The 14,238-nt window shown below is 44.4% G+C and overlaps 1 protein-coding gene across 1 annotated transcript in view; it reads right to left on the bottom strand.

Moving 5' to 3' along the window:
* SIDT1 (SID1 transmembrane family member 1) overlaps positions 1 to 3,734 on the bottom strand; it is a 28,939-nt gene extending 25,205 nt beyond the window's left edge. Inside the window, 3 exon segments of the mRNA XM_067289826.1 lie at positions 586 to 687; positions 3,411 to 3,456; positions 3,658 to 3,734. Coding sequence (XP_067145927.1) covers positions 586 to 687; positions 3,411 to 3,456; positions 3,658 to 3,719 — 210 coding nt within the window. The 5' untranslated portion in view covers positions 3,720 to 3,734.
* Positions 3,735 to 14,238: the final 10,504 nt, after the last annotated feature.

Genomic DNA, 14,238 nt, shown 5'->3' with positions numbered 1-14,238 from the left:
TTCAGTGAGGCGGAAAATGAGGAGGAATGGGGGACTGTTTCCCAGTTGTGAGCTACACAACTGGGGCAGCCATTCTCCCCTTCCCAAGAAAGGGCACCAGCAATTGTGAAGAGAGGAAAGAGAAGACTGAAATGGAAAGGAGGAAAAGCCTCATGCTTGGAAATCAGAACTTCCCCCTTTTGCCTTGAGCCAGGGTGAGAATTAAGGGAACAGCCCCATCCCCTCCCTCAGTTGCCAGCTTCCCATCTGCCCCCCAAGGAGAGAGAGACCCATGTCACAAGACAGCTGGGTGCCAAACATGAACAAGTGAACATGATCATAAATCCCCTACTCACAGGCTGGGCAGGAACAGCTTGCTCACTTATTTGCAACAACAACAACAAAATCTCTGGATGACCTGCTTGAGCTCAGTGTCTGTCTTTGCCTCCTTCCCATAGGACTTCCACTCCTTCAAGTCCTCCCTTCCTTGCTACCATGGTAGGGTGAAGGCCTTCCTAGGTTCTCTCTGCTGGGGCACAGAGCTCTCGCAGGAGGACAGAGCCCCAGCAGGCAGCCAGGTACTTGCCCTCCATCCCTTAGACTTACCACAATATCCTGGACGGAGACAACTGAGCAGGGGTAGACTGCATCAGATATCACTTTGATGATGACCGAATCCACATCTTGAGGGAACTTGTACAGAAAATACTAAGGAGAGAGCAGGGTCCCAAGAGTTACGGTCAAGAATCCTCCCTGCCATTGGCTTCAGAGCCTCCCCAAGCATAGCCCCATATCTAACCTAGGCTTTGGGGTTGGAATTGGAGGGCTCTCAAAGACTCAGATTTCAAATACTAAGGCCTTACAGTACAAAAGAGCAGATCAAAAAGGTAGAGATAAGCCTCACCCCCACACAGATACCTCTAACGTGCAAGTTGCAGCATAACTCCTGCTCCTCTTAAGCTTTTTTCCACCTGATCAAGTTAAAGTGAACTCATTTTATAGTCTACTCCAATTTAAGTTGCAATGAGGAAATTCCAAATGTTTTCACACTGCTGGCTATATTTCTATATATGGAACATACAGGCTATCATGGAGTGTATCGCAGATGGGTTTGCTCAAAGAGCAACTGTGAAAAACATTAGGTCAAATGGTCAAACTCTGTACAGAGTTACATAAACACCTGATACTATTTCAGATTTGGGCGAGAGGGTTTGTCTTCTTCCTTCAGCTTTGAAAATAGTTCAGCTATTTCTCTGAAAGAGTTTGGGAGATAGAGATGTCTGCTGATAATCCTACTTCTCTTCTCTTGCGGGGGCAGGCCCACAGGATAGTCTGTGGGGTCAGGAAACACCCTTCCCCACCTCAGCAAGGGCCTTTTCAGTTTCAGGCAGAGGATGGCAGAGGGAATATCACTGTTTGCATATTTTCTGGTAAAAGTTTAATGCACTGGCTTTGAAATGGAAGCCAGCTGCTGAAGCAGGCAGGTTGCCTGTGCCTGCCTCTCCAGGCAGCTTGCTGCAAGGGCTGCCTAGCCCGCTGCACCTTCCCTTATAGTCACCTCAAACAGCTTGTAGCTGCCACTCCCCACAGAGCATGGACACCCCACAGGGAATGAGGGGAGCACTCAGCTACCTCGGCTCCTATTCCTAAAGAGATGTTCCCAGCTGGCAACCTCCCTTTAGGCCACATATGCCTCAGTGAAGAGCAAGGGCCAGGCATTTCTGATCTCTGTACCTTCATCCCCTTCCCACGAATTAGGCCCCCACATTAGAAGGATGGGGATAAGTCAAAAATCACCCAGGCTTTTCCCAAGTTTGACAGTTTCTACTAAAAAGCATCTATTTCCATCATCCCCTTCCAGTCAGGGGACCTTGGTGTTAAGGAAGCACTGGCTCTGACAGTAAATCCTCAAACTGAAAACTCACCAAGCTGGTTTCTTCAGCAGGGCACTTTTTATCCCAGCCATACACTGGCTCCAGTGGTCTGGGCTCTCTGGTTACCCAGGTGCACTACCCTTGAAAAGCTTTAGGTCTTTAAGGAAATCACCCATGAGGGCCCTTCTGCAGTTTTTAACCAAGCTTAAACAGGAGTATAGAATTAACATAAGGGACATGGAGACCTACAGTTCCCTTCCACACAGTCACTAAGTGGTATAAGCACATCAAGACAACACTCCTGATCTTTATGAGCATATTTAATTTCTTCTTCCACCCTCAGGCATGAGCTGGGTTCTGGGTGACAATTCCTTCAGTTGTTACACTTGTCTTTTTTTGGTCTTAGAGTTATTCCAACACTGATCTAGATTTTGAAGAGGTTCCCCCCCCCTTTTTTTTCTCTCCAGACTGCTTAATACTTTATTTGATTTACCAAAAACACCAGTATTATACCAATTAAGATACACTAATTTTGCACTCTGCACATCTGGCCTATAATTAAAAGTCACCAATCTCATTTTACTAATTATGACAAAGACTGAAGACAAAGTTAATTCCAGGCCAAACCCTCAGCATTCTACACTGAAATTAAAAGATCCTAATTAATGAGGATTTATAAAGAACTCCTTGCAAACAACCACCACTACTCCATATGCTCCTATCATACAAAATACTGTATGCATAAGCAAATCAACATAAGACATTTGACAGCAGAAGGTTAACTGGAATGGCTGGTAATATAGGGAAGCCTAGAATTAAGTGATGTTACTAACAGTGAATATAACAACAAAAAATGACGACCAGGCTGCTTGTTTAAGTTACATCCTTTCCCAGCTCTATGGTCTCCTGTACCACTTTAGCTAGTGCCAATGGCATTTTCATTCAAGAGAGGACTTGTAGTATCTACAGGGCTCTAAACAAGGCTGCTTGGAGGGATGTGCTGTATATGTGTGCTCGCTAATAAACTAAAACTAGATTTTATCAGGCACATCCTTTATCAGGTAGCATCTTGATTTGCTGCCATGAGCAGGAAATAGAAGTTTGAGTTCTGCTGTAACTTTAGAGCTCTTTTTTGCAGTAAAGGATTGCATTTTGGCAAGTCAGCTAGAGCAACTGAGCCAATGCTAGCTGGAATAAAACATTTGGTGTAGACCATTTAATTTCCCATGAAGTGCAGTAGTCCAATGGCTTCTGGATTTTCATACATTTCTGGAGTTTCCTACACTACAGATAACATTTATTTGCTCTGGTCACTTTTTTTGGTTCTTAATTAAGCACTTAATTGCTTTGCAAGAGGCCCAAACATACTCCTAGAGGGGCAGAGGCACTGCTACCTTTTCACTGCATCCAGAGAAATGCAAGAGTAAGGAAACTTCCCTGCATCCTAAGAGCGAAATGACCCAGTCATAAGGCTTTTGCCATCTCTAACAAAGGGTCACAGGAACCATTTGGATACAACAAGACATACAAGTAACGGCATGCAGGACTCCTCCTTACCTGGGGCTGGGAAGGGCTGGCAGTGAAGTTAAAGGCTTTGTTTGTCCTAGAAAAGAAGTTTCAGCATGATGAAGTCTCCCTAAAACTTTCAGTTTGGGATACACACAGGATACCTTCAGATTAAGCAACAGAAAAATTAAATAATCTCAGGACATTTTCTGAGAGGGAAAGAATAGCTAGATGGGCCTAAACCCTGTATAACAGAAACACAAGGCAATTAGATTTGCATTCACCCATCCCAGCTTACTCTAGTTGGAAGTTGTTGAGCCTGGTGACTAGTAGCTCATATGCAATATCAAATGGTGCCATGGAAGCAACATCCACAAATATAACCTGGTCAGAGAGTCCTGCCTCAGGTGTTGGTTCAGAAGGGCAGAGGGTCCGACTCACTTCTTGGTAATTGTAGGTCCTCTGATAGCTACAACAGGTGGGGGCAGAAGGGAAGGGAAAGAAGAGAGCCAGTAGTTAAGAAAGGTTGTTCTGTAGGTCTAGGAAAGACCTGATTTTTACCCTGCTTGCATATGAGAAGCTACAATCATTCTGTCTTTTATTCTGAGCTCACACTCCACTCTCTTGTTGCTTCTTGCAGTCTACACATGGGACTGGCAGTCCTCAACATTTTGCTTGCTTCCAGACTGCCCGTGCCATCTGCAAATCTAGCACATCTGTGATTTGCTGATGTCAGAGAGGGCAACAACAGCCCAGAAGAGCAGCTGCTGTACCCATCACCTGCATCACACAAGACACTGCAAGGTATCTGCTACCCAGCTCTAGAACTTCAATCACAGGGCAAAGCTTCAAACCACATTTTTCATGTTCTAAGGTGCCTGCAAAGTCTCACTACTTGCAGCACCCCCTAGCTCCGTGGTTGGTGAAGCTACACAGCAGCAGGATTTTCACAAGATCAAAGATCACAAGATCCCTTCTGAGAGCTGGTTCAAACCCTGCTCCAAACTAAATGCTGGGAACTACTTGCACACACCATAAGCAATGCCAATAATGCCATTTGGTAGACTCACTGCCAAGTGACACAGTTAGATCCACCGTGGACAAGCCTCTTCGTACTCTGTGAATATATCTGAGAAACACCAAGACATGAGAGCAGGCTGACAAATAAGATGTTACCAACCCATACCTTGATTTGGTAGGTATGTTCAGCTGACAGTGATCAAGCATGCTTTGCAATCAAGCCCTGTAGTCTACACAAGTGGCAAGACCTAGCACCAGAGAAAAGCTGATGCTGGACACGGCTGGAAGACCAGTGTGTTATGAGGAAGAAATCCCAGTACTTACAGGCCTCGAAAAATTAGTGGAACCTGCCATGATAGCACCCCCTTCTGTTGCCGAACTACAAACAAGACGGGATATTGGAGGTTCTCGGAGCTGCTGTTCACATACACCCGCACTGCATCTACCTGTGGAAACAGAGTAGAGATAGGTGTTTGTAGAAGGCAAAAAAGGAGACTGCTCCAAACCTAGCTGGGAGAAGCCCATTCTCTTCACTAGTCTGATGTAGATGCTGGAAATATCCACAGGATAAGCAGAGTTTGTCACTGAATTGGTTATCCACATCCAGAGGGCATTTGTAGAAGCTCCTAGTTGCTGCTGCTCTAATCCAGAGTCACAGTCCTGTCCATCCCAGAGCTGACTGTCAGACAAGACACAGCAGACAGGCGCAGCAGACATAAGACAAACTTTATTAGCTTACTTACCCAATGGGGAGTAACCCAAATTACTTGTAGTGCTTTGTTATAAACTAAAACAAACAAGAAAACCCAGACACACACCCAAGGCTGCAGCTAAGAAGTTTCTTGCTTGTGCTCTTCTGTCACCAGCTCAAAATCAAGAAACCAGAAAGTCAAAGATGATTGAAGAAGGCATTAATGCTTAGGGATGATAACATATGTTAGCAGTCAGCACCTGGCTCTGCTGTAATTGACACCAAGATGGCCATCATCTTTATTTACCCCATCTACTAAAACAGGAAGACTCGGCTGATTGCCCTTAACAGGCCAGGGAAAGCCACTTTAGTTTATGAAAGAGGATTTTAATGTAGCCAACTATATCAGCAACTGAAATCTCTCCTTATGTTGTCCAGCCATCAAACAGTTGCAGAGATAGAAGTGTGGAGTAGAAGACCCTCAATTTACTATTGCTTTGAGAAATAAGCAAGCAGTCTGTCTGGCCATAGTGCCATTTCCATCTGTAAAGAACATCACTTCAGCTCCCTCCCAGGGAGTGTATGCATTGCTCATGAAAACAAGGTATGAGCACACATAACTCATCAGAAAAGACAGTAAAACTTGATTAGAGGCCTTTAATTAATGAAAGTGCATCAGGTAGGTAGGGCATACACATTTTAAACCCAACACATCTTGGAAAGTTAGAATGGATTCTCACTAGACTAGTAAAAGACGTATCACAGATAACTTTCTACCCTACAAGAAGTGGATGCGTAAAAGGGAGTGCAGTCTTCTGATAAAACATACAGAATGGCAAAGTACCATAAGAACAGCTACCTGAAATGGTAACTTGTGCTTGTGTGTAGGACATCAGAAATAAGGTTTAGCAGCAGTGTGGTTTGCATCTGCAATTGCAAATCTAAAAGATGAAAATTGCCTATTTATGTTTAGTGATTCCAGGCTCACATGGGAGTTTTGTTTACCAGAACAAAACACTTCCTTCTTGAAAGCCCTAATCATTATCCATTTTATCATCATCATAATACAGAGTCCACAACCACCAATTCCTAAAAGATAAAGTCTTCAAAGAGTCATAAATCATTTAATTAAAAAAAAAAAAAAACCTTGAGATATAAAAGCAAACAGTGGAATCTTCTTCCATTGCCTTCCGGTTTCTGAACCTTTGCAATACTCTTTTGGCATGCCTTCCAGCTTTTCCTTCCGACCACAAAAACTACAATTGCAATTTGTTTCCAAGTAAAGTAGGGTCTCCTATGAGTAGGGTCCCACCGTGGGATCCCAGAATGGAAATGAGAAAAAACATGACATAATGCAAGACTCATGGGTAACACCTGAAGAGCATCGGCACAACAGGCCATCACCAGCAGACAGCACCGGCAGGTTACTAGGCCGCTTCCTTGCTCTGTCTGTAGCTGCCCTGCTCTGATAGAGGAGCTGGAGCCAACACATGTCAGTATAACTGGGAAACGCAGGTGCAGCAGCTTGTCCAGCTTGCTCCCTACACTCATAGGCATTTGCTGTAAGTGAATTTTACACAGCAGTAGTCACAGCAACAAGGAACTGGGACCCAAACAACAAAGGGACATTGAAACTAAGATCTGAGGAGCACAAAAACACAACGCTCAAGTCCAAGTCCCATGAGGGCTACGACAGCTAGCACATGCAGCCGTTCTTCATCCGCAGGGAAATCAACTATCATTGCAAAAGGGACACATATTCCAGCTGTGTGACCAGCAGCTTTTGCCCATGAAACAGTCAAAGCAAGTCCACCTCCACAGATGGAACAACTTACACTGACTCTGGTTGGACACAACCCCGCAAACTCTCCAGGACTCAGCACATAGCAACAGGGAGCTCATGTCAGACAGCCTGCAAATGCTACTACTGGGTTATGCATCCCCAATTATTCATAGATGCAAGCTAGTCATTAGGAAGTCCTCTGCTACATTGACCTTCTTTAGGAGCACAGAAACTACATAGGTTAAGCATACATTTCAAGTACACACTTTAACCAAATGCATACAATTCATTTGTACTGACTGGAAAACTTTGCAACTTCAGAAAAAGTTGCATCCCTATCTAAATCCCTATCTAAACTGTTCAAGAAATATAATGGCTGTTTGACATATATGCTAAAGCTGAGCAGTATTTTAAAAAGCACTACTTTTACAGTTTGTCCAGGCTTTGGACACAGGAAAAATGAACACTGCATAAAGGTGAGAATGCCTCTTTTTTCCACCTTAGATCTTTCCTTTCAGCAGCAAATTAAGTCTTAGTATTTTCTATATTGCTTCTAAAAGAAAACATACATATACAGAAATTCATGGGCAGTTTTAAGAGAGTCAACCAAAAAAAACCCCAACAGCTTTTGATGCATATTAAGATACATTAGGGGTAATTCTACAGTTTAGTTGTAAATCCCAGCTCTTCCCACTACTACATTATGCTGCATATGCACAGTCATTCATCTCCAGTGGCACAGCTTATTTTTCAGCTACATTAATTTCTTACACTGCTTGGCATACACAGGTAAGAATATACGCTGCCTGCCTTCTACAGTATATTACTTGCAGATCCATGGCTATGTAATTAAATACTTTTTCATAAGCAGAAAAGTGCAACAGGGTCAACACAAGACTGGAAACCTACTAGTCCTTCACTAAATATTTTATGTGATCATAGATGTTTGTTTGGGCAATGTGTGGAATTCCTCAATTTTAATGAGGAGAGGGGAATGCCATGCCAGGACCACATCTCTGAACACTTCTACATATTATGCAAGGAAATATTTTCCTAATACTGACCAAAGCAGAGCTCTTGTAAGGGCTCTGCAGCACTATTCCCATGGCTCTTCCCTGCACAGCCCACCCCATAATCCAGACTGGGGAAGAGCATCAGTACCACAGCTGACAGGTTTATCCAGACACCCCCACACTCACTATAAATCCCAACAGAGGGATGCAATCAGCATTATGCCTCCATTTCAGCCTCAACTCCTGCATCACATCCTGCCAATGCAGTTCACAACCTGGGAGCAGTCAGTACCTGCACAGGATAGCTCACTGCCAGACAAGAAGGGTCTTAAACCCAAAGAGAGCAGGCAAGCCTTGAATCCTGTTTTCCTTGGAAAGCTCTAATAAATATCCAATTTGAATGGCAATCCCTGTCCTTATAGGAGATGGCAGTTCTCAGTGTCTAGCAGGACATAAGCTTCCAACGCTCAGCTTGTGTGACCCTCCCTTATCTTACATGGTATATCAGCTGGGCTGATCATTTCCCTTTCAGGCTGCTCTAGCTGAACCAGCCCTCACTGGAATAGGACTATAGAGCAGCAACAGCCTTAACCTAGGATCACAGGTAGTGCCCTCTCTCAGAGGTCAAGGCATGCTGACAGCTCCTCTGTGGAAGGTGTTATGCCTACTTAGAAGCAGAAAGTGCCAAGGCCAGAGCCACCACATCCTTTTGCCAACAAGTTACTTGAACTAAACGGTTTTCTTCCCCTCCCTCCCACCTTGTTATGCCTTTTAAATGAACTCAAATCAGGTAACTGGCCTGCTATATTGAAGAGGAGAGGGGAAGAAATCCAACAAATGAGAAGTATTTAAAAAAAAAAAAATCATTTAAGTGATTTAAGCTTTGTGGCCACCTTCTAAAGCAGTACTACTGGGTGCTTCAGGAAGCTGAATCCTGCAGATATTAGGTGGGACAAATAATCAGAGCCACCACAGTGGTCTCAGCACACTGCAGCCCAGGAGAGCTCAGGCACCCTCAAAGCTCCCATGTGCACCTGTATTCTACCTAGCCTGGCTGGTAGGCCCCAGGGAGGTGAGGATGAAGAGAGACAAAGCAGGACTGAGACATATCCTGGTTACAGATAAGGAGCTGGAACTGAGGCAACAAGTGACACTCGCAATTCCAGCGCTGCTTCAATTCCTACCTACCTGATCTGATGAGCTTTCAAGGTCTGGGTTATCATCTGGATTAGTCTATATTAATGTGGTGTGCCAATAATCAACAATGATGGCAAGTGAGATCTTCAGAGAGCCAGGCATTCATCTCCATGTGGGGAGTCATTCCTTCATCCCCAACTTACAGCCCTGTTACACTTCTGTTCCTTCTCTTCTCCAGCACAGATGCACCCCTCCAAAGGGCAGGCAGCTGCACAGACAAGGGTAGCCATTCAGGATCCCCCTTGTCCCCCAAACACTTTCTAAGGAGCATAGAAAGGCTGAAGTCCTTCCACATCTTCACTCACAAAGAAATAAGCCATCAGAGGACCAAAGTTTCATTTTGGTTTCCTCAGGTTTGACTTCTTCTACCATTGCCACCTCGTAGCCCCTCCAGTATATTCTTTCTAAAGAGAGCCCAGTTCACACTGGTGAAACTTTTACCAGGTTTGGTCCCAATGTATGCACTGGAGTGCAAGAGCTCTCACACAGGGCCAGCGTAATGGAAAAATGCACTTGGGCAGAAAGGGGACAAGCTGCAGTCACAGTAGGGAAGCTGCAACTGTAAGTAAGGAATCACCACTAAACAGCCTTCTGCTCAGGAAACACCAGAATTTAGTCTGACTGCTTCCTTTGGAAAGGAGCTTTGTGCTGTGTATTTCTTCTTCTCCCTTTAAGGAAAGCCCAGAAATAGGGTGTGCTTTGCAGCTTCACACCTGCCCAAGATGACTGCACAAAGCACAAACCCTCCTATCTTTACAAGTCAAAGCCACCTCTGTAAGAGCTTCCTGGACAAGCCTAACAGGTCTTGTGCGCTAATAAATTCTTGTATGATAAGTTTAACACTCTATTCACACAGGTTTTTACCTTTACGCCTTCCTGCTAGGCTCAATGTCCATTGCTGAATCTAGTCAAAAGATTTAGCATTTTAGTTTCCTGGCCAAGGAAAGCTCATTAAGACCATGGCTGCAGGTGCAATACTGCCGCTGTCACATTTTGTGAAAGGGGCTCAGTGAAGACACTGTCAGCGCAGGCCGTCTGTTGCCATTGCACCTTCCACTTCCAGCCCCTGCTGCTCCTTGCCCAGCATGGCAGCAATGTCCCCAAGCAAAAGGTACTGTAAGTACAGGCACAGAGTTACAAATCTCCTCCTCTGTGCTGTCAACATTAACACTTTTTTCCCCTCACTCCTTAACCTGTAGGTCAATGTACCCAGCCTTTCTTTTTTCAGAGCTCAAGGCTCTTCCAGTTTAGATGCTCTGTTAGTCTAAATGCAGGTGATTTTCCTTTAAGGAGGCAGGAAGGAGGAAAAAATAAAAGAAAAAAGAAAGAAAAGGACCTGCCTGTGAAACCAAGGCTATTAGTTGTTTACTTAACTAACAACAAGCAATGCCCAGCTTAATTCATTCTGTTAAGGACAGATCATCTATTTTCAGGCAGCCCTGCTGCTATGGCAATTGCCAGTCCAGGTGCCTGCAGGGCCTGCCCAGGTATCCAAGGACTTTTGAAATTTTTAGCTTTCACTGTATAGTTAAAGTACAACTACTCAAAAAAAAAAAAAAAAAGCCTCAAGATACTGCAATGACATACTATACAAGCATACAAGCATGCAAGAAGAGGCAAAACGCCGTAAGTAACGTCAGGCACTTAACTGGGGACAAACAGTGACTGACCATTCAATGCCTGTTATTTGATCCCTGTACAGTTGCTGCTGCACAAGCGTCAGACACATCAGATTAAGAGCTCCTTTGTGCACAGCTCTTGTTTGTGCAATTGAGAGAATTACTAATCTCAAGGTTATTATAAAGCTAGTAGAACTGACCTCCCCAAGATGACACCTCCATGTCTAATGTTTGATCCTGATGACCAAAGCTTATGCAAGTTGAGTCCCAGAGGCTCACAAGCACATGGCTTACCTGCACCTCCTGTACCTTATGTCAGAGAATGACTGCAGGATTTCCCCAGTGGGATCAAGAGCAACAGCTGCTGAGGAGCAAACACTGAGGACTAGGATTCACTTTCTGATCTGTGTCTAGGCCAGTATCAGGAAGCAAATCCTGCAGCCCACACCCTACTACAGGAGAGGTTTAATTGCTATCCTCTGTGGCACCTCTTAACCGCAATGGAAAAGGTGCAAGTCACCGAGATGTGTGGTGTGTACCATGGCATAAGGCTCAGGCACACAGTGCCTCTCAGAAGGATGTTGCTATAAAGCACTTCCCACCTATCCCAGAGAAGGGCAAGGGAAGGGAAAAGCAAGAGTTTTGGTGATTAATGTTTTGCTGGGGAGAGGCCTGAGAAGGGACAGAAGGTCCCTGCCCTCTGCAGAGATCTGTTAGACCTATAATTCAGTTTCCCTCCCTCCACAAAACTAAGCTGAGCATATAGGGTCTACAGTATTTACTCAGCTTTGCTGCTGCTTCCATTATCTTATATTATTTCTCACATTGTCCCAGTAAAAAGTGAGATTTTTCAGAAGGACAGGAGGCAAGATTCAGAAGTAGGAAAGGAACAGGAGCTTCCCAAAGGCTAAGGTCAGAAAGACAGTTTTGTCACAGCCAGCCACTAGATACTTGTGTTTTATAGAATAAATTTGTATCGGCAAGACAGAATATCTAAAGGCCTGGTACAGACCGAGACAAGTTTACACAGGTGACAGGAAAATAAAAGAGAAATTCTGCTCCAAGGTAGTGTTCTGCAGTGTTCATGCTGAGGTTCAAATCTACAGATGTCTCAAAACTTACTTTGAAACTGGATCTCCAAATTTAAGTAAGATTTCTTTTGTGATAAATTGGCTAGGTGCCAATATTCTCTAAAAACTAAGCACTTATTCTCATTTCTGACCCACACAAAAATTGATGTATTCTTTATTACCATCAATACATTACTTCTCTCCACCTTCCCTGTGTTCGGTGCTCTGTATTTGCTTCCTGTAACAGGCGGTTAGACCTCCTTTGCCCCGTTCCCACAAAAGCCCACATTTGGATGCCCTGAGCTCTCTCAGGTCTGTGCTAACATCTGCGGAGCAGCACAGCATTCAGCTGCATCAAGACAGGACCACCTCTGGCCTAAGCACAGCTCACAGAGGTGATCCCATTGGACATCTTTCCTCTCACCTTTCTCTCTGCACTCACTGCGAGACAAGCTGCCTCCCAAGTCATGCTCAAAATGGGACACTTGGAACATCAAGAAGTCACAAGCCATATTATAAAGCAGCTCATTAAGAAGATCTCAGTGTACTTGAAATTTTACCTCCAGAAATTAACCATCTGCCTGTGGTAAGTCAGTCTGCTCTCCCTATATCCTGACCTACCCCAGATCAGCTGGGACTTTCACACCACCCAGACAAAACTCAAATCAAAATCTTCATATTAAAAGCCCAGGAAAAAAGCAGAGGAATTAAAAAGTCAGACAGATGGCAATTAAGGTCCAGCCCATCTGGTTACTTACCCTGCTTCCATCAACACAGTAACACAGTAATTACACCTGTCATGGGCAGATCCAGCCCTTCCAGCAGAGGGGCGAAATCCCAGCCCCAAGATGCAGCTACACTCTCCCCCTCACAGATCACCAAGAGCAGCAGCTCCCGGCAGCAGAAGGCTTTGGTTGCTAGGCCTCTGCATGACTTAACAGCTGTTCTTCCAAAACCAGGCAATGAAATGGGTGGATTTGCCTGTGGGCCAAACCTGCACAAGAAGTTACCAATTAAAGGGCCCTCCAGACCCTCCCTGGCACTTACAACTGAGCTTGGGGACATTAGAGCAGAGGAGTTCAGCAGAATTAAGGTGTCATTATGAGAAAGCTTGGGAAAGTGCAGAAAGTTAACATTAAACTGCAAGTAGGGCTTGTTTTATTTGTTGTGAATCACTCTGATTTTGTGCTACAGAGCAGAAGGAACCCTATTTAGTGCCTTGGAGAAAAACATATTGCTTAGCAGTGTGAACTGTGTCTAGCAAGAGCATCACAGGGGATGGGGATGAGGCAGCACCTATGAATTAATGTTTGTGCTTTTCAGACTCTGTCCCAATAAACCTACCTTAAACTCTTAGTCCATGTTTTGCTTCTAGATTATATTGTATAAAAGCATTACTATTGTATAGTATAGACTATATACACATTTCCATGTAACAGATTTAATGAATTCACTACTGAGGTAGTGATAGTAGCCCCATCTTTCCCTTTGAAAGTCAAGAGTTGCTTCCCTCCGTGGTATCAACTCCAGCAACTTCTCTTCCAGAGCAGAGGGCAAAAGACAGAAGGGGAAAAAAAAGTGATTTATCTAGCTCATATGACCTTCTCCCCCCATTCCCCTCCAAAGATTTTAAGAAGCAGTTCTGACAGAAGAACCTCTCCCTGATGCAGGAGAGCCACCACTCTGATCTCACCCATCCCTCTCTCCCAACACAGAAATAAGATACTACCTGTGTTGCACATAAAGACAAGGGGAATTCCAGCTAAAAAGCAAAATTTTAAATTAAAAAATCCCTCACCCTAAAGCAAAAGCCTGTGAGCTTCCTCAGCACCCACCCTTCCTCACTTAACAATAGTGAGATGAGGAGGAAGCTTTGCCTGGGCAATAAGAGAGTCCACCACATAGCAATCCCTTCTGCAATGACAACACTGCTGAGAGATTTCACTTTTCAGCAGACTGCTCCAGCCCCACATAAAACTGGTCATGTCCCTCTTCCCCTTCCTTGTACACAAATATGGCAACAGCTTCTATTTCATCAGTACCCTCCAAGCAGAAATCCTTGCCTCCTGCAGAAATCTGCAGGTAGGTTCCAGTTGGGATAGTCCAGACTGGATCTAGGAAAACAACCTCAGGTACCAAATACTCCTTTTGACAGCCAAGCCCTGCATGACATTTTTCAGCAATAACCATCCTATTGCTTTTTGCTCTGTGGAGATGAAGCAGAGACAGGACTAGAGACTTCTGCTCCACATGTTCCTTCTCATTGCCAAGCTGAGGTCATGTGCATCTCTGTATTCACCAGCCAAGTTAGTGGAAGTTTTGTTTTTCAGATGACTGAACTTGAGCTTTTTTTTCTCTGCATTTCAAGGTGGACAGAGCAGTTAGACAGCTGAATAAAGACAGAGCTCTCAGCACCACATAAAAATGTGTTAGAACAGGAAAGACAAATATTTGCAGTTCAGCTCTATCACCTCCCCAGAGATAGG

Source organism: Apteryx mantelli, chromosome 1, assembly GCF_036417845.1.
Source record: "Apteryx mantelli isolate bAptMan1 chromosome 1, bAptMan1.hap1, whole genome shotgun sequence".
NCBI classification, from domain to species: domain Eukaryota; kingdom Metazoa; phylum Chordata; class Aves; order Apterygiformes; family Apterygidae; genus Apteryx; species Apteryx mantelli.
This window is presented reverse-complemented; position numbering and strand designations above follow the sequence as displayed.